Source organism: Mauremys reevesii, linkage group 3, assembly GCF_016161935.1.
Source record: "Mauremys reevesii isolate NIE-2019 linkage group 3, ASM1616193v1, whole genome shotgun sequence".
Taxonomy (NCBI): domain Eukaryota; kingdom Metazoa; phylum Chordata; order Testudines; family Geoemydidae; genus Mauremys; species Mauremys reevesii.
The window spans coordinates 195,372,638-195,392,185 of record NC_052625.1 but is presented as its reverse complement, the minus strand read 5'-3'; the positions used below and the strand labels follow the sequence as shown (position 1 = coordinate 195,392,185).

Sequence of the window (19,548 nt, the reverse complement as noted above, 5' to 3'; positions counted from 1 at the left end):
CTCCAGTATGAAACTGCAGAAAAACCTGAGAGTCTCTGGATTAAATTTAGAAGTATGAACAACAAGGGTAATGTCGTGGTGGGAGTCTGCTACAGACCACCAGACCAGGGGGATGAGGTGGACGAGGCTTTCTTCCAGCAACTAACAGAAGTTGCTAGATCACAGGCCCTGGTTCTCATGGGTGACTTTAATCACCCCGATATCTGCTGGGAGAGCAGTGCACAGACAATCCAGGAAGTTTCTGGAAAGTGTAGGGGACAATTTCCTGGTGCAAGTGCTGGAGGAACCAACTAGGGGAAAAGCTCTTCTTGACCTGCTGCTCACAAACAGGGAAGAAATAGTAGAGGAAGCAATAGTGGATGGGAACCTAGGAGGCAGTGACCATGAGATGGTCGAGTTCAGGATCCTGACACAAGGAAGAAAGGAGACCAGTAGAACAGAGACCCTGGACTTCAGAAAAGCAGATTTCGACTCCCTCAGGGAACTGATGGGCAAGGTCACCTGGGAGAATAACATGACGGGGAAAGGAGTCAAGGAAAGCTGCTGCATTTTAAAGAATCCTTATTGAGGTTGCAGGAACAAACCATCCCGATGTGTAGGAAGAAAAGTAAATATGGCAGGCGACCAGCTTGGCTTAACAGTGAAATCCTTGCTCGTCTTAAACACAAAAAAGAAGCTTACAAGAAGTGGAAGATTGGACAAATAACCAGGGAGGAATATAAAAGTATTTCTCAGGCATGCAGGAGTGAAATTAGGAAGGCCAAATCACACTTGGAGTTGCAGCTAGCCGGAATGTTAGGAGTAACAAGAAGGGTTTCTTCAGGTATGTTAGCAACAAGAAGAAAGTCAAGGAAAGTGTGGGCCCCTTGCTGAATGAGGAAGGGAACCTAGTGACAGAGGATGTGGAGAAAGCTAGTGTACTCAATGCTTTTTTTGCCTCTGTCTTCACAGACAAGGTCAGCTCCCAGACAGCTGCACTCTGCAGCACGGTATGGGGAGGAGGTGACCAGCTCTCTGTGGAGAAAGAAGTAGTTCGGGACTATTTAGAAAAGCTGGACGAGCACAAGTCCATGGGGCCGGATGCGCTGCATCCGAGGGTGCTAAAGGAGTTGGCCGATGAGATTGCAGAGCCATTGGCCATTATCTTTGAAAAATCATGGTGATCAGGGGAGGTCCCGGATGACTGGAAAAAAGCTAATGTAGTGCCCATCTTTAAAAAAGGGAAGAAGGAAGATCCAGGGAACTACAGGCCAGTCAGTCTCACCTCAGTCCCTGGAAAAATCATGAAACAGGTCCTCAAGGAATCAATTTTGAACCACTTAAAGGAGGGGAAAGTGATCAGGAACAGTCAGCATGGATTCACCAAGGGCAAGTCATGCCTGACTAACCTAATTGCCTTCTATGATGAGATAACCGGCTCTGTGGATGAGGGGAAAGCAGTGGATGTGCTATTTCTGGACTTTAGCAAAGCCTTTGATACCGTCTTCCACAGTATTCTTGCCAGCAAGTTAAAGAAGTCTGGGCTGGATGAATGGACGGTAAAGTGGATAAAAAACTGGCTAGATGGTTGGGCTCAATGGGTAATGATCAATGGTTCCATGTCTAGTTGGCAGCCGGTATCAAGTGGAGTGCCCCAAGGGTCGGTGCTGGGGCCGGTTTTGTTCAATATCTTCATTAACGATCTGGAGGATGGTGTGGACTGCACCCTTAGCAAGTTTGCAGATGACACTAAACTGGGAGGAGTGGTTGATACGCTGGAGGGTAGGGCTAGGATACAGAGGGACCTAGACAAATTAGAGGATTGGGCCAAAAGAAATCTGATGAGGTTCAACAAGGACAAGTGCAGAGTCCTGCACTTAGGACGGAAGAATCCCATGCACTGCTACAGACTAGGGACCGAATGGCTGGGCAGCAGTTCTGCAGAAAATGACCTAGGGGTTACGGTGGATGAAAAGCTGAATATGAGTCAACAGTGTGCCCTTGTTGCCAAAAAGGCTAATGGCATTTTGGGTTGTATAAGTAGGGACATTTCCAGCAGATCGAGGGATGTGATCATTCCCCTCTATTCAGCACTGGTGAGCCTCATTTGGAGTACTGTGTCAAGTTTTGGGCCCCACACTACAAGAAGGATGTGGATAAATTGGAGAGAGTCCAGCAGAGGGCAACAAAAATGATTAGGGGGCTGGAGCACATGACTTATGAGGAGAGGCTGAGGGAACTGATATTGTTTAGCCTGCAGAAGAGAAGAATGAGGGGGGATTTGATAGCTGCTTTCAACTATCTGAAAGGGGGTTCCAAAGAGGATGGATCTAGACTGTTCTCAGTGGTAGAAGATGACAGAACAAGGAGTAATGGTCTCAAGTTGCAGAGGGGGAGGTTTAGGTTGGACATTAGGAAAAACTTTTTCACTAGTAGGGTGGTGAAGAACTGGAATGGGTTACCTAGGGAGGTGGTGGAATCTCCTTCCTTAGAGGCTTTTAAGGTCAGGCTTGACAAAGCCCTGGCTAGGATGATTTAGTTGGGTTTGGTCTTGCTTTGAGCAGGGGGTTGGACTAGATGACCTCCTGAGGTCCCTTCCAACCCTGATATTCTATGATTCTTCTCTCCACTCTGTTTCTGTGTGTTTTGCCAAAAGCAGGAAAGCAAATATATTCCTAACTAAAAATTGGACAGAAATAATCTGTTTGTCCCCACCAAGAAGGACTGTTTGATAGAATAAGAAATTTTAATCAATATTCAACCTCTCTCTCAAAAAAAAAACATTGACAGATTTTCATTGTTTGTTTTGCATAATCACTCCATTTCAGTTGCAATGTTTTTTGTTGTATATTTGGTTGTCATGGTTTTTGTTCCTATGGCAACTGAGTTAGATTATTAGGGGATAGCCCAGCCAGCTTCGGCCGGTTGGGTGAGCTCTGTGTCTGTAAATAAAATGGTAGTTTTGTTAGCTGTCTGCTCTCTGGCCTCAAGTGATTTCTTCCTAAACCGGCTGCCCCCAAGGATATAACAAGTGGCGACGATAGATGGGATTCCAGTGCTGCTCCATTAACAGAAGGAAGTAGAAGTCAAGGTAAAGAACAAACAAACAAAAAAACTGCTTGTTTGCACTGTTTGCACTTGCACTTTGTCAAAGTTAGACTCAGGACTCACAGTTTGTCAGACCACTCTGTTTTATTAGCACAGCGCTTCTGCTAATAACACCCAGATAATGTGAGCCCCATGCAAGACACAAACTATCTTATTTATACAGATAAAAGGATGAGAACTTAACAAGATAACAAAGGGAGCAGAATCAGATAAGTTTACCTGGGCTAGGCATGCATATTTTATTCCCTTACTAACTACTACCCATCTTCTGTTAATGTTTTGCCATTAGCACCATTGTTTATGCCTAATGTTTCTTTTCCTGGCACCTGTATTTCAACATTTCTTATTTCTGCTTAAAGGTACATACAACATTTCTTTAATCCATTCTTATTTTTACAATATAATTTATTCTACTTTCACAACTTGTTTGCACTAAAAATCATGGCTACTCTGACCAGGCCACTGGAACCTTTTGATGAGACTATAGAGCAGTGGCATGTGTATACTGAGCGTTTTGAGCTTTTTGTTATTGCAAATGACATTACAGAAGCGAAGAAGGTGCCAATATTCTTAAGTGTTGTAGGGGCTAAAACCTACTCCCTGCTACACAGCTTACTACACCCTGTTAAGCCTGAGACTAAATCCTGGGGTCCCATTTTTCCCCAAAACCACTGGTAATTGCTGAAAGATATGATGTTCGTCCATCGTTTTCGAAGAAGACCTTGACATCTAGCAGGTTGTAAGCTGTCCACAGTGTGTCCGCAGGTGGCTGGCAAGGCCAATATGGGCACGGAATGTTCTGCCACATGTCGGGCAGACATGTGTGGGCACCACTGTTACAACATTTACAGCTGTGGCTTTACGGAGTGCTCGCTTCTCTTGTGCTATGGTTATCCTTCTGGCTTCAGATGTCTGGCAGCCTTGGTGGATCAGCGTACGCCATGTCGATCGGTCTTGTGCCAGGGTTTCCCAGGAGGTGATGTCAATATCCAGGGACTTAAGAGAGGCTTTCAGCGTGTCTTTGTATTGCTTCTTTTGTCCCCCGTGCGATCGCTTTCCTTGAGACAGCTCACCATAGAAGAGCTGTGTGGGGATGTGGTGGTCTGGCATCCTTACAACATGGCCTGCCCAGCGTGTCTGGGCTTTCATAAGCAGAGTGTAAACTGACGGCAGGCCTGCTCTGGAGAGGACTTCTGTATCTGGCACCTTATCCTGCCACCAGATCCTCAGAAGTCTGCGGAGGCAAGTCATATGGAAGTGGTTCAGTTGCCTAGCATGCCTCCTGTATACAGTCCAAGTCTCACTGGCATACATCAGGGTAGTTAGCACTACTGCCTGGTAGACTTTAAGCTTTATAGCAAGGCTTATTCCACGGCGGTCCCACATGTTGGTCAGCAGTCCGCCAAATGCAGAACTTGCCTTGGCGATTCTGCAATTGACCTCGATGTCAATTGTCACTGGGCGAGAAAGGGTGCTGCCAAGGTATGTAAATTGGTCCACTGCTTGCAGCTTTTGTCCCTTCACTGTGATGGTGGGCTCTTGGTGTTGGACTTTTGGAGCTGGCTGGTGCATCACTTCGGTTTTCTTTATGTTGATGAGGAGGCCGAAGTTGTCGCATGCTGCTGCGAATTTATCCATGCTAGCTTGCATTTCCTGCTCTGATCCAGCATTCAGGGCACAGTTGTCAGCAAAAAGGAGGTCTCGTAGCACAGTCTCCTTTATTTTGGTGACAGCCTGGAGTCTATGCAGGTTGAACAGTTTCCCATCAGTCCTGTATCTCAGGCTGATTCCCAAGGAACTGTTCTGAAAGGCGTCTGACAGCATGGCTGAAAACATCATGCTGAACAGGGTCGGTGCCAACACACACCCTTGCTTGACGCCGTTTGTGACGGGAAAGGCCTCTGAAGCTTCTCCGTCGTCCAGAACACGAGCCGTCATGCCGTCGTGGAACTGACGTACCATCAGGATGAATCTGTCAGGGCACCCAAACTTCGACATGATGCGCCACAGACCTTCGCGACTGACAGTGTCAAAAGCCTTGGTAAGATCCACGAAGATGGTGTACAATTCACGATTCTGCTCTTGACACTTCTCTTGGAGCTGTCGGACTGCGAAGATCATGTCCACAGTGCCACGCTCTTTGCGGAAACCGCACTGTGTCTCGGGTAGTAGACCCTGTTCCAGGTGGTCAATCAGGCGATTCAGCAACACTCATGCAAGGATCTTACCTGCGCTAGAAAGCAGTGATATTCCTCTATGATTATCGCAGACTTTTCGATTTCCTTTCCTCTTGTAGAGGTGTACGATGGACGCGTCTTTCAATTCCTGAGGAATGGACCCTTGATTCCAGAAGGACTGGAACAGCTGAGTGAGTTTGTCAACAAGCATTGCACCACCATCCTTAGAGATTTCCGCTGTAATCACATCAGATCCTGAGGCCTTGCCACTGGACAGCTGGCTAATGGCCTGTAGGGTTTCAGTCTCTGATGGTGGAACGTCCAGGCTGTAGTTGATATCCGCCTGGGGCATTCTGTCAATCGCCTCGTTATTGATGGAAGATGGGCGGTTCAGTACGGATTGGAAATGCTCAGCCCAACGCTGTAGAATCAGAGTCTTCTCAGTAATGAGAGTTACACCATCTAAGTCCAGTAGAGGGGAACTCCTTGAAGGCCGAGGTCCGTACAAGGATCTAAGGGCTTCGTAGAACCATTTGGCATCATTTCTATCAGCAAACTTCTGGATTTCATCTGCTTTGGCACTCAACCAGGAGTCCTGCATCTTACGAAGCTTGCTCTGTACGGTCCTGCGTATGTTGTTGAAGGCATTTTTCTTAGCTGTTGACAACGGGTCGTTCTGATGAGCACGGTGAAGGCGGTGCTTTTCAGCAAGTAAAGCCTTGATCTCTTTGTCGTTTTCATCAAACCAGTCCTGCTGTTTCCTGTGTGAGGGTCTAAGAACCTTTAGTGCAGAAAAGTGCACAATATTTCGGAAGCGTTCCCAGTTCCTCTCAACATTTTCCTCTAATTGAAAGATATAGGTTCCACAAAAGAGACCAAAAGGAAGATGAAACAGTTGTACAATTTGTAGCAATTTTAAAAAAGCTAGCAGAACACTGTGAATTTAAAGAGATGTTACATAAGAACATAAGAACATAAGAAAGGCCGTACCGGGTCAGACCAAAGGTCCATCTAGCCCAGTATCTGTCTACCGACAGTGGCCAATGCCAGGTGCCCCAGAGGGAGTGAATCTAACAGGCAATGATCAAGTGATCTCTCTCCTGCCATCCATCTCCATCCTCTGATGAACAGAGGCTAGGGACACCATTCTTACCCATTCTGGCTAATAGCCATTTATGGACTTAGCCACCATGAATTTATCCAGTCCCCTTTTAAACATTGTTATAGTCCTAGCCTTCACAACCTCCTCAGGTAAGGAGTTCCACAAGTTGACTGTGCGCTGCGTGAAGAAGAACTTCCTTTTATTTGTTTTAAACCTGCTGCCTATTAATTTCATTTGGTGACCCCTCGTTCTTGTATTATGGGAATAAGTAAATAACTTTTCCTTATCCACTTTCTCAACATCACTCATGATTTTATATACCTCTATCATGTCCCCCCTTAGTCTTCTCTTTTCCAAGCTGAAGAGTCCTAGCCTCTTTAATCTTTCCTCGTATGGGACCCTCTCTAAACCCCTAATCATTTTAGTTGCCCTTTTCTGAACCTTTTCTAGTGCTAGAATATCTTTTTTGAGGTGAGACCACATCTGTACACAGTATTCGAGATGTGGGCGTACCATGGATTTATATAAGGGCAATAATATATTCTCAGTCTTATTCTCTATCCCCTTTTTAATGATTCCTAACATCCTGTTTGCTTTTTGACCGCCTCTGCACACTGCGTGACATCTTCAGAGAACTATCCACGATGACGCCAAGATGTTTTCCTGACTCGTTGTAGCTAAATTAGCCCCCATCATGTTGTATGTATAGTTGGGGTTATTTTTTCCAATGTGCATTACTTTACATTTATCCACATTAAATTTCATTTGCCATTTTGTTGCCCAATCACTTAGTTTTGTGAGATCTTTTTGAAGTTCTTCACAATCTGCTTTGGTCTTAACTATCTTAAGAAGTTTAGTATCATCTGCAAACTTGGCCACCTCACTGTTTACCCCTTTCTCCAGATCATTTATGAATAAATTGAATAGGATTGGTCCGAGGACTGACCCTTGGGGAACACCACTAGTTACCCCTCTCCATTCTGAGAATTTACCATTAATTCCTACCCTTTGTTCCCTGTCCTTTAACCAGTTCTCAATCCTTTTATCCCATGACAGCTTAATTTATGTAAGAGCCTTTGGTGAGGGACCTTGTCAAAGGCTTTCTGGAAATCCAAGTACATGTTAAATGATGCCCTGCGTGACAGGTTAGTGTGTGGCCTCTACAGTGAAGCTATACGGAAGCGCCTACTGACAGAGGCTCAGCTTACATTACAGAAGGCTGTTGATATTGCTGTCTCCATGGAACTGGCTACAAGGGAGGTGCAATACATCGGTGCATCCTCTAGGGTGCAAAAAGTGTCACAAGAACTGACCCACAAAACTGTGCAGAGTCAAGAATGTTACCGCTGTGGTAAGCTGGGTCACCAGGCATCAGAATGCTGGTGTAAGGACCTGGTGTGTCTACACTGTGGCAAAAAGGGACACATTGAGTGTGCCTGTAAACAAAAGAAAAAGAGGCCTGTGGTCTGGCCGACAAAAAGAGGAATGCTGCATACCCTAGCGCAGACCCAGGATGATCAAGGTGACACCTCATCACAAGAGGAAGTGCCACTGCATGTTTTGTCTTTGGCAGTGGGCTCACATGAATACTGGGTAACCCCGTTGTTGGATGGCAAACCTATACGCATGGAACTGGACACCGGTGCAGCCGTCTCGCTGGTCTCTGAGACTGTGTATAAAGAAAAGCTACAGCATCTTCCGCTTAAGGCAACAAAAAATGTTCTGAAGACGTATACGGGAGAAGCTGTGCCCATGTTGGGCACTATTGATGTTAAGGTGGAGCTCAATGGACAGGCTGCTAAATTGCCACTGTTTGTGGTGAGAGGTAACTACCCAGCCTTAATGGGTAGGTCTTGGCTTGGGAATATTCAACTGAACTGGGCAGAAGTGCACCGGATGACTAAAGAAGAAACCAGTCTAACCCCTAGACTAAGGAAACATGCTGCTGTTTTTGGAGATGATTTGGGAGGTATGAAAGGAATCACTGTGACATTGAACATTAAACCTGACAGTCCACCAAAATATCTGAAAGCCCGAACTGTGCCATATGCCATCAGGCCAAAAGTTGAAGCAGACCTGGAGTGCCTGGTCACCAATGGAGTCCTAATACCAGTTACCCATAGATCATGGGCCACTCCTATCGTTCCAATAGTGAAGAAAGATGGCTTTCTCCAGATTTGCGGTGATTTTAAAGTCACTATCAACCCAGTGTTGTGTGCAGAGCAATACCCGCTTCCCCGCATCAATGACCTCTTTGCAGGCCTGGCTGGGGGACAAAAGTTCAGTAAGATTGATCTGAGTCAAGCATATTTACAGATGCACGTCGATGAAAAGTCCCAAGAGCTGTTGACTATTGTGACTCATAAGGGGCTTTATCGATACTGTCGCCTACCCTTTGGAATAACGTCTGCTCCCGCCCTGTTCCAGAGGGCTATGGACCAGATCTTGTGTGGCTTGTCAGGAGTTCAGTGCTATCTGGATGATATCCTGGTCACTTGAAGAAATGAAGAGGATCACTTAAAGAATTTAGAGGCTACCCCACAAAGACTGGAAGAGTATGGCCTACGAGTTCGCAAAGACAACTGTGAATTCTTCAAGCCCTCTGTTGAATATTTGGGACACATCATTGATTCTGCAGGTCTTCATAAGGCCCCTGCAAAAGTTAAAGCTATTGTGGAGGCTCCCCCACCTCTAAATGTAAGCCAGCTGCGCTCATTTCTAGGACTACTGAACTATTATGGAATTTCATCTCACAGTTAGCCACACTGCTAAAACCACTTCACGAGCTCCTTGGGCAGAACAAGGCCTGGAAGTGGACTGAAGCCTGTGATGTTGCATTTAACAAAGCTAAGGATGCATTGCTAAATTCTGAAGTTCTAACGCACTTTGATCCATCCTTACCCCTACAATTGGCCTGCGATGCCTCCCCTTACGGAGTGGGAGCAGTCGTGTCACACATTATGCCTTCGGGAGAAGAGAGACCTATTGCTTTTGCTTCACACACTCTAAGCAAAGCAGAAACTAACTACACCCAAATCAAACGTGAGGCATTAGGAACTGTTTTTGGAATTCGGAAGTTTCATCAGTACCTGTTTGGGCAAAAGTTTACTCTTCTCACAGACATCGACTTCTGATGTCAATTTTTGGACCCTACACTTATGTTCTTATGTTCTTACACAGGCATTCCCCCATTAGCTGCTAGTCGTATGCAACGTTGGGCATTGTTACTTTGAGCACACACATATGAAATCAAATATCGGAAATCCACTCTGCACGGCAATGCAGATGGCCTCTCAAGGTTGCCTTTGCCGGTCAAACATCAAGATAGTGCCCAAAAGGAAATCTTCTACTTTGAACAGGTAGAGAATACACCCATCACTGCTACTCAGATAAAGAAGGCAACTCGCGTTGACCCAGTATTGTCCCAAGTTATGGACGTGGTGATGCATGGAAAATCTCGACAAACCTCTCCGGTCTCACCCGACCTTTTTCCCTACATGTCCAGGAGGACGGCGTTATCGGTCCAATCTGGTTGTTTGTTGTGGGGGAGACGTGTCATTATTCCACCACCACTGAGATCACAGATGTTAGAACAGCTACATTCCGGTCACTGTGGAATAGTGCGCATGAAGGAAATTGCACAAAGCTATTTTTGGTGGCCTGGATTGGACAGTGCTATTGAAGAGAAGGCAAAAGCTTGTATATCATGTCAGGGTGTGAGGAATGCACCCCAGTGGGCACCCCTACACCTATGGGACTGGCCTGAAAACCCGTGGCAACATATTCACATTGACTTCGCTGGCCTCCTTGAAGGAAGCATGTTCTTGGTGGCAGTAGATGCCCATTCTAAATGGCCAGAAGTCTCTATAATGCAGTCCAGTACTGCAGAGAGTACTATCCAAAAACTATGAGGACTCTTTAATCGTTTTGGTCTGCCAAAACAACTTGTGAGTGACAACGGACCGCAGTTCGTCTCTCAGGAGTTTCAAAATTTTATGAAGGCAAATGGGATACACCACATCACGTCAGCACCATATCATCCATCCACCAGTGGATTAGCTGAAAGATTTGTGCAAACAATGAAACACACTTTGAAATCAGCAAGGGGACAACACTCCATTCAAAAGCTTCTGGATACTTTCTTACTTTCCTACAGAAACACACCTCGTGCTACGACCCAGGCATCCCCGGCCTTTCTGCACACTTGCTTTGATCTGCTGAAACCTTCTGAACCCCGACGAATTGTGCAACATCAGCAGCAATATCAAGTCATCAGACAGGCACCAAGAGCAAAAGACCGAACCTTTAGCCCGGGACAGCCAGTTTTGGCTCGGAATTATACTTCCAGAGCTAAATGGGTCCCTGCCACAATCATCACTCAAACAGGACCTGTTTCCTACACAGTCCAGACTGCAGAGAATCTTACCTGGCGGCGACATGTAGATCAGCAGTTGCCAGGTCATGCCAGTCCTCAGGACACATCTGCAGTTGAGTGGTCTGACTTCACCTCTTTTGATGAGATACCGAATCATGAATCACCTGTTTCTGACTGTTCTCCTCCATTACTGCCGGCAGCTGAGATACCCCTTTGCCCAGCACGAGCTGATACCACCTCCTCACCTGTTCATGCTGTGGACCCTGAGCCCATGGTACTTTCGGGTGCAACAACACCAGACGTTCACCGTAATCCACCTAGAGACAGAAGGCCTCCTCATCGGCTGGATCTTTAGCTAGGGCAAACCCACGGTTATGGGGCAAAATAATCCCCAAGGTTTTGCCGGGAATGGAGGCAGTCTACCCTCCTTCTCTAGTCTAGTGTGTGTTTTATTTAGGGGATGTTCTTATTGGGGGGGAGGAATATGTTGTGTATTTGGTTGCCATGGTTTTTGTTCCTATGGCAACTGAGTTAGATTATTAGGGGATAGCCCAGACAGCTTCGGCCGGTTGGGTGAGCTCTGTGTCTGTAAATAAAATGGTAGTTTTGTTAGCTGTCTGCTGTCTGGCCTCAAGTGATTTCTTCCTAAACCGGCTGCCCCCAAGGATATAACATTTTCCCCTTGTTCTGATTCTTTCCCTTTTGTACATTTCAATCAATACACTTTTAACCATTGGCATGAATTTCCTAATGTGTTTGCCATAATAGTAGGCATGCCCAGGCCTCTGTATACCAAACTCCAAACCTTGCTTAACACTCTTTAATGCTGAACAGTGACAGGGTCATATTAACATCTTTAGCTCTTTGGGCAACTCACCGTAAGTTGGGCATGACTTGCATATACAGACCACACACCACCAGCTCTCATTTACATCATTACAGCTCCACTGGTCTCAATGGAGTTACTCCTTATTACAATGAGGTGAGGTCAATTTCTGGCAACCTATGTTCTGGAGGACCCAGAGTTTGGTTCTATAATAAAGCAAGGGTTGTGTTGTTGCTGGTTTTATTTTTATGTTTTTTCAGTTGCTTCCCCTAACTCCTTTCTCTTTGGCTCTTATAATAACCACACACAAAACCATTGCCTGCACATCTCAAACTCTGTTTCTGACATTCACAGGATCATTCCTTTCCAGTTCTACTTGGTGGCTTCTTGCCTGAAGGCTGCTTCAGGGCACCACAGGAAAAATCCTTCGTGCATGAAATTGACAGAGTCAACAGGGAAGCCTCAGTTGCAAAGACATTGAAAACTGTTTGACCTATGATTAGTAAAGGATTTTATTTCACAGTGTAGCACAGCCTGTTCCTGTTTGATTAAGTACAGAAGGGCATGATCTAGTGGTCCGATGCAGGCCTGGGTACTAGGAACTCCTGAAAGCTGAACCTGTATGTGGCCTTGCCAGCCTCTGTAAAAATGAGGAATAGTATTCGTGCATCTCGGGATTGTTGGGAAGTTCTGATGGTTAAAAATAGGACTGTGCAAAGATTGAAGTTCCATTCATAAAGGCTTTAAAGATTCCCTCATGGGGGAAAATTTAAAAAAAAATGTTTTGTGGCAATTGAAATATTTCAACAAAATCAAAATGTTTCATGTCAAAAGTTGACATTTTAATTTTGTATTATATTATCATATAAAATATGTAATGTAATACAAAAAAATAAAATTTCTAAACAAAAAGTAGTTTCAGAGCAAAAAAACAAAATATTTCACTGCAAAAATGTAAAAAAGTCACATTTTTTACATTGCCAGAAATTACTTTTCCCCAGTTTTCTTCCAGAACAAAATTTCAGCAGACTTGACACGATTTCATGAAGCATTTCAGTTTTAACAGAAGGACATGTTCCAACAGAATATGTGCCATCGAAGTTTCTGCAGTGAGCTCTAGTTTAAATGACTATCTATTATGCTTTGACAAGCCAAGTAATAGGATATGTTATCTGTGCTTTCAGAAGTTCTCTATTTAGTTTTGATATTGACAAATAAATGTTTATAAGCTCTAATATTGTCAGCACCCCATTATTTCTGGAAACAGAGACAGATTTTGGAGAGCTTGCAATATCACTTTACCATGCGCTTGTGCACCTCTCAAAGCCACAATGCACAGCATTTCTTAGAGATAACAGAATCCTGATCTCTATGATATTTTTTCAGGCAAAGTCCAAGAAGAGATTGCAAGAGTTATAGGATCAGCCCAGCCACGAATCGAACATCGAACTAAAATGCCGTATATGGATGCAGTTGTCCATGAAGTTCAGAGGTTCACTAATATCCTACCCATGGACTTGCCTCATGAAACTACTGAGGATGTTACTCTTAAAGGCTACTTTATTCCAAAGGTGAACAGTTTGTGGTATTGCTTTGCTTGTGTTCTGTGATGTCGTTAAAGTCCTGGTTCAGCTGATTGACCCTTTTAAGTCCTGGTTCACTGATTAATGTTGAATCGCATTGGACGTCCCGTGGCAGTATTTGCCATAGCATCATTCACTTACTGTAGCTTAAATGCTTATATCAAGCTATAGTCAAGAGACCATATTGACCTATGGAATAACTCCACTGACTTGATTTACAGGGAACTTACATCATCCCCTTACTGGCCTCTGTACTGTGGGATGAATCTCAGTGGAAGAAACCAGATACATTCAATTCTGAGCCTTTTCTTGACACCAAAGGAAAGTTTGTAAAGAAAGAGGCTTTCATGCCTTTTTCAGCAGGTACTTTCTATTTTCATTTACTGCTGTGGGGATAGATATCCAAGATTCACCAGACTGCAACATAAACTTGTGGGTCTTTAAATCTCACCCTCTGTTTTCCCCTTATGTGGGATAATCTCCCATTTTAGACTGTGCTACTGCTGAAAGCACATGTGCACCATTGGGTACTCTAACTTGCAACTTGAGGGTGCAGTTAGAGTCCCAGCTACTTTTAAATGATCATATATCAAGGGGAACCTGATAACTGTCTTCAGATGTTCCCTAATAAAGCTGTGGAATCCTCGTCAGTGGAGGGTTTTAAGAACAGGCCAAACACCTGTGAGGGATGGTCTGTGTATACTTGGTCCTGCCTGATTGTTATGGGGGATAGACTAGATTACTGTGATGGGGTCTCTGGGGAGGAAGCTGGACTGTTGAGCCGCTGAGCCCTCTGTCCCACCAACTTGGGGGATCCCTCTCGCTCTGTGATGCTGTTGTCAAGCCACAAACCTGTGGCAGGTATTGCACTTACACAGACATCCACAGGCAGGGACACACCCAACTGAGTTACATGAATGCTTCTCCCAGTTGCTCATAAACCAACAATAGAGAGGCTCCAGCTGAATCCCCCCACCTCCCCAGTCTTTCTCCCCAGAACTGTACCATCTTGCCCTGTTCAGAAGCCTGACCACTGTAAGTTCATTATTCAGACTGCCCCTCCCTCGATGGGGAAACGACACACACTAGCCTTTGTAAACTGAGCTGAGATTTCTCAAGCATGTCAACCAAAACACATTGCTTTAGATAAAATATAAAACAGATTTATTAAGTACAGAAAGATAGATTTTAAGTGATTATAAATAGCAGGCATAGAAATCAAAGTTGGTTACTTAAGAAACAAAAATAAATTTGTAGTCTGAGTTCTACAAACTAAACAGGATTTGAATCAAGCAGTGTCTCAACCTGACAGATGGTACAAGCAGGTCACAGATCGTCAATATACAGGCTGGGACTACCTTCCAGCCTGGGACCACCCTCCCCCAGTTCAGTCTTTGCCTTCCAGATGCGTTTCCAGGTGTTGAGTCGTGGGGGGAGTGTGGCCAAGTGGTGATGTCACTTCCCCTCTTTTATAGTTTCTTCCAGCTTGCTGGAAAGATCTATGCTGTGACTTGGGGATCAGTCAGTCCCCATTGGTCAACAGTCTCCATGGCATACGTGCTCTCTCAGAAGTCTCCATTGTATACAGTTTCTGGGATAGTGGATTCTTTCCTTGGTGGGTGTTGATGAGCCATTAACTACTGTCTGGCTGCTCCATCATTCTACCTGAAAGGCTGGTTGTGGGTGTACCCGACCTCACAACATATTTCAGTAACACACACCTAGCAAAACTTCTAACATCACGTAAAGCAGGGGTCAGCAACCTTTCAGAAGTGATGTGCCGAGTCTTCATTTATTCACTCTAATTTAAGTTTTCGCGTGCCAGTAATACATTTTAATGTTTTTAGGTCTCTTTCTATAAGTCTAGAATACATAACTAAACTATTGTTGTATATAAAGTAAACAGAATTTTAAAAATGTTTAAGAAGCTTTAAAATTAAATAAAGTGCTGAGCCCCCAGACCGGTGGCCAGGACCCGGGCAGTGTGAGTGCCACTGAAAATCAGCTCGCGTGCCGCCTTCGACTCACGTGCCATAGGTTGCCTGCCCCTGACATAGAGTGACAGCACATACAGTCCAACAGGGTGTTAATGTTCAACAGATCAAGACTTTTAAAAGGCATACTGTGTACAAAACATAACCTAATTATAAGACAGTAGAGAATATGTGGGTTCCAGGGTGCTGCTTTGAAGTATAGAGTTTTACAATGACTTCTCAAGCCCTACATTTCTGTGATTCTATATAGCAGCTGTGACCCGGATGGGGTATTATCCACCTATATCTGGCTGGGAGGTTGCAATCATTCCTTTCTAATGAGGATCTTGCTAATCCTCCATTACTTTGTCACTTCATTATTAAGCTACTTGGATACATTTTATGGCTCTGATTAAGGTGATCATCAGTTGACTTCAATGGGACTTAAGCATTTGCTTAAAGTTAAGCACTGTCCTGAACTGAAGCCTATCTAGGTATGTCTACACTGCAATTAGACACCCATGGCTGGCCCATGCCAGCTGACTCAGGCTTTGGCTAATGTGCTGTTTAATTGCGGTGTAGATGTTTGGGCTCAGGCTGGACCCCAGGCTCTAGAACCTGCAAGTTGGGAAGGTCCCACAGCCTGAGGCTAAGGCTGCACTGCAATTAAACAGCCTTTAGCCCAAGCCCCGTGAGCCTGAGTCAACTGGCTGGGCCAGCCATGGGTGTCTAATTGCAGTGTAGACAGACCCCTTTGAAGTTACACCGCAAATCAACTCAGAAGCTGAAAAAAAGTGCAAATTGCGGCAGTTTGCTTTAGTGGAGTTTCTCATCCCAATCACAGGGCCCCAGTGTGCTGTGATGTGCGCTGTTGGTCTGTGGGGGCAGTTTAAGATGTCGATTTTGACTAGAGCTGATAAAATATTTTTTGCAAATGTTGCCTGATTTAGAAGGTTAATGTTATTAATTTGGATAGTATGGGCTCTAGGCTCGCCAATTAATCTAATCAGAAGATAATAAGGCTCTTGTGCCAGAATCAGACTACACAGAGTTTGCAAAGAACTCTCGGGGGTATGACAGGACACTCACACTGAGACCAATATAGTCTTAAAGACTTTTATTGAGATAAATAGAATTATAATCAAATGGTAAAATAATCAAAGTTACAAATGCAATACTATTATTCTAAAGATACATATAGTATTATATATTATACAACTTTTGATTAATATATTGACCAGCCTCGCCTCTGACATGCCAAATGAGTTCAGGTCCAGGTTCCTTAATTCTTTGAGTGGGAGGTGCAGAGGTTAGAAGAAGTTAGAGCTAAGCGCTATTGAAGCTAACTTAGAGTTTTACTGAACTTACTGACTTAAAACTTAAAATTAAGACCTCACAGACTAATAAAACAAAGAACTAAGAAGCTTGGATCTTTGAAAACTTAGAAAACAAGCCCAGAAGCTCCCTTGGCATGGTGGGTCACCCCCTGTATGGGGCATGGGTGCTTGAGCCCTCTTTCTATGTCCAAACTTAGTTTCCTCACCCACTGAAATGTTGCGGTACACTTACTCCATAGGCTGTTATGTTTGTACATATAGATGACATATACATACATATTAATGACATTAGCTCATTCTCACCTTTGTTATTTTTGTCCTCCTGATTATTTTGATTCTTTCCTTGTGGTGTACCTGTAAAGTTTACAGAGGGTATGAACTTAGGAAAACCTCCTATGCCAACCTGCTTCAATGCATCCTTTATCTATCTATGTTAAAGGTTGCAACCATGTATGGACGTCATGCCTTAACTCATCACTATCTATCTAGGTCAGGGTAGGCAACCGATGGCACGGGTTCCAAAGACAGCACGCGAGCTGATTTTCAGTGGCACTTACACTGCCCGGGTCCTGGCGACCGGTCCAGGGGGCTCTGCATTTTAATTTAATTTTAAATGAAGCTTCTTAAACATTTTAAAATCTTATTTACCTTATAACTAAATTATTGTTGTATGTATCTTATAGACTTATGGAAAGAGACCTTCTAAAAACATTAAAATATATTACTGGCTCACGAAACCTTAAATGAGAGTGAATAAATGAAGACTTGGCACACCACTTCTGAAAGGTTGTTGCCCCCTGATCTAGGTGAAAGAACACGGACATACGTATGCTAACTTTGCCTTAGCTCAACATACAGGATGTGGCCTGTAGGTCTCTTGCATTACAGCCAAACTACTTTAATATAAACCGATAATAATATAACAATCAAAATACTAAGAAAATAAGAAACCTATAAGAAAAGATATATAGGCAAGCAAGCAGGCTAGCCCTGTAGGCTACGCAAATAGTCACAAACATTTTGAAAGTAACTTCATGCTGTGGAGTCTTGAAGCAGACTGTTTTTCACAACATTTTGCACGGATTTTTTTTATTTTCAAAAGTTGCAGTTTTCTTAAATGAAATTTTTCACAAAGTCAAAATTCTTTGTTTTAAAAAATTCAATTCTGAAAAGTTGGCAATGGAGAATGAAAGCCAATCCAACCTCAAGACTGAAAATGAAGGAGGGAAAAAACCCTGAAAATGGTAAATTAAAAATAAAAGCAAAAAAACCCCAACCCTGAACATTTAAAAAAAAGGGGGGCCGTATTTACTTGGTTGAGGTTTTTTAATTTCTCCTGGAATAGAGGCCTGGACAATTATATATATATATATATATATATATATATATATATATATATATATATATATATAAATTAGTGGCTACACCAATAATATTTTTGAAGAGTAAATTTGTTCCGATTGAAAGGTTTAGAATATAATCAATTTCCATTTTTTTTTACTAGTAGGTGTATTTATAAGAAGTCCTGTTTTAAACCACACCTGTTTATTCTTGAAGTAAATCCATGTTTAAACTCTGGATTTACCTTGTATTACTAAGAAGTTGTGCTGTGGTTTTTACTCCTTCTTAGAGTTAAACAAGCAACTGTTTTTTGTTGTGCATTTCATTACAGGTCGGAGGATTTGTGCAGGCGAGACTCTTGCCGGAATGGAGCTCTTCCTCTTCTTTACAAGCCTCCTGCAGAGGTTCACTTTCCATCCTCCTCCTGGAGTTACCAGCTCAGACCTGGACCTCACCCCGGTGGTTGGTTTAACCACGCCCCTAATGCCCCATAAGATCTGTGCTGTGCCATGTTCTTAGAGCTCCTTGTCTTAGGCCAGTTTGGCAGATATAGGTATGATGGTCAGAAAATCACATGCCTGACATAGCTATGCCAGCAACACCCTCCCCACAACCCAGATGCAGCGTATACCAAGAGAAGAGTCTTTGTGATGATCTACTTGATGTTGTTCAGGGAGGTGGTTTAAGTGTCATGGTAAAATAACTCATTTTGCCAGAGTATGCTGTGTCTCCACTACAGGGCTTTGCAGGTATACTTACACCGGTATAGCTGTATCATCAGAGCCATTGTGGTGTAGACTAACCCTTACTCATGTGTATCCTCAGCCCTCCCTCTGAAGACTCTCCCTGGTACCCTGCCGTGCACTGGCCTTTGGCTGTGGTTTGGCCCATGATTTTTTAGGACCCGATCCTAGCCTCAGCTACACCAATGGGCAACCCCATTGACTCCAATGACGTTAGCAAGGTTGCACGGGCAGGGCTGGTGCAAGCATTAGGCAAACTAGGTGGCCGCCTAGGGTGCAGAGATTTGGGGGGCGCCGAAATGCGGTGCCTAAAAATAGGAGCAGATAGCAATCAAGATGCAGGCTGCAGATCGCAGACCGTAGGGAGGACATAGATAAGAACCACGCTCCCAATGAATTGCTCTTCAGCCATTTAGACAGCCAGCGATTAGGGAGGTCCTTTGATTAGATCGCAGACTATAGGGAGAGGATAAGAATCACGCTCCCAAAGAATTGCTCTCCGACTCCTGCCATTTAGAAAGCCAGCAAAGTCCTTTGATTGTGAATCGATAATTGTACAGACTGCTGTTTTGGTAGGTACATTATTACAGTACTAGCTCCTCTGTCCTGATATGAAAGAATGAAGGAAGGACGTATAGGTGACCAAAAAGGATGTATTTCTGTTTACAATCAACATTGCTTAATTTTAAGGAAAAGTCATCCTGACTCTTAATCAATCTTTACATCAAACAGCTGATGAAATTCAAAGAGTGACTCATAGTTGGTAAGTGACATGTATTCTCTATCCTTTACTTTTAATAATGAACAAGAAAAAGAACTGATAGGAATAACATTTTTATTTTTTTTGTTTTCAGTTGATGCAGCCTCATGGCAGATAGAGAAAAATTGTTTGGGGCACAATTTTGTAAGCGGAAGGCTGAACAGCAAAAAGAAGAAAGAAAGCAAGAAGGTTCATTTCTGAAGTATCTATGTCCATTGGCCAGAGATGAAGGTAGTCCAATGCC

At 43.8% G+C, this 19,548-nt stretch overlaps 1 protein-coding gene across 2 annotated transcripts; it reads left to right on the top strand.

Annotated features, from left to right (window-relative positions):
- The first annotated feature begins 2,918 nt into the window (after window positions 1–2,918).
- On the top strand, window positions 2,919–19,277 carry LOC120401779 (cytochrome P450 2K1-like). 2 transcript variants are annotated; one of them, XM_039532022.1, is made up of 5 exons: window positions 2,919–3,070; window positions 12,954–13,138; window positions 13,372–13,513; window positions 18,133–18,263; window positions 19,235–19,277. In XM_039532022.1, the coding sequence occupies exons 2-5, from the start codon at window positions 13,022–13,024 to the stop codon at window positions 19,247–19,249; spliced, it is 405 nt and encodes a 134-aa protein (XP_039387956.1). In that variant the 5' UTR covers window positions 2,919–3,070; window positions 12,954–13,021; the 3' UTR covers window positions 19,250–19,277. The 2 variants fall into 2 exon arrangements, with proteins under 2 accessions (XP_039387956.1, XP_039387955.1); XM_039532021.1 differs by lacking the exon at window positions 19,235–19,277 and having other exon boundaries at window positions 18,133–19,177.
- Window positions 19,278–19,548: the final 271 nt, after the last annotated feature.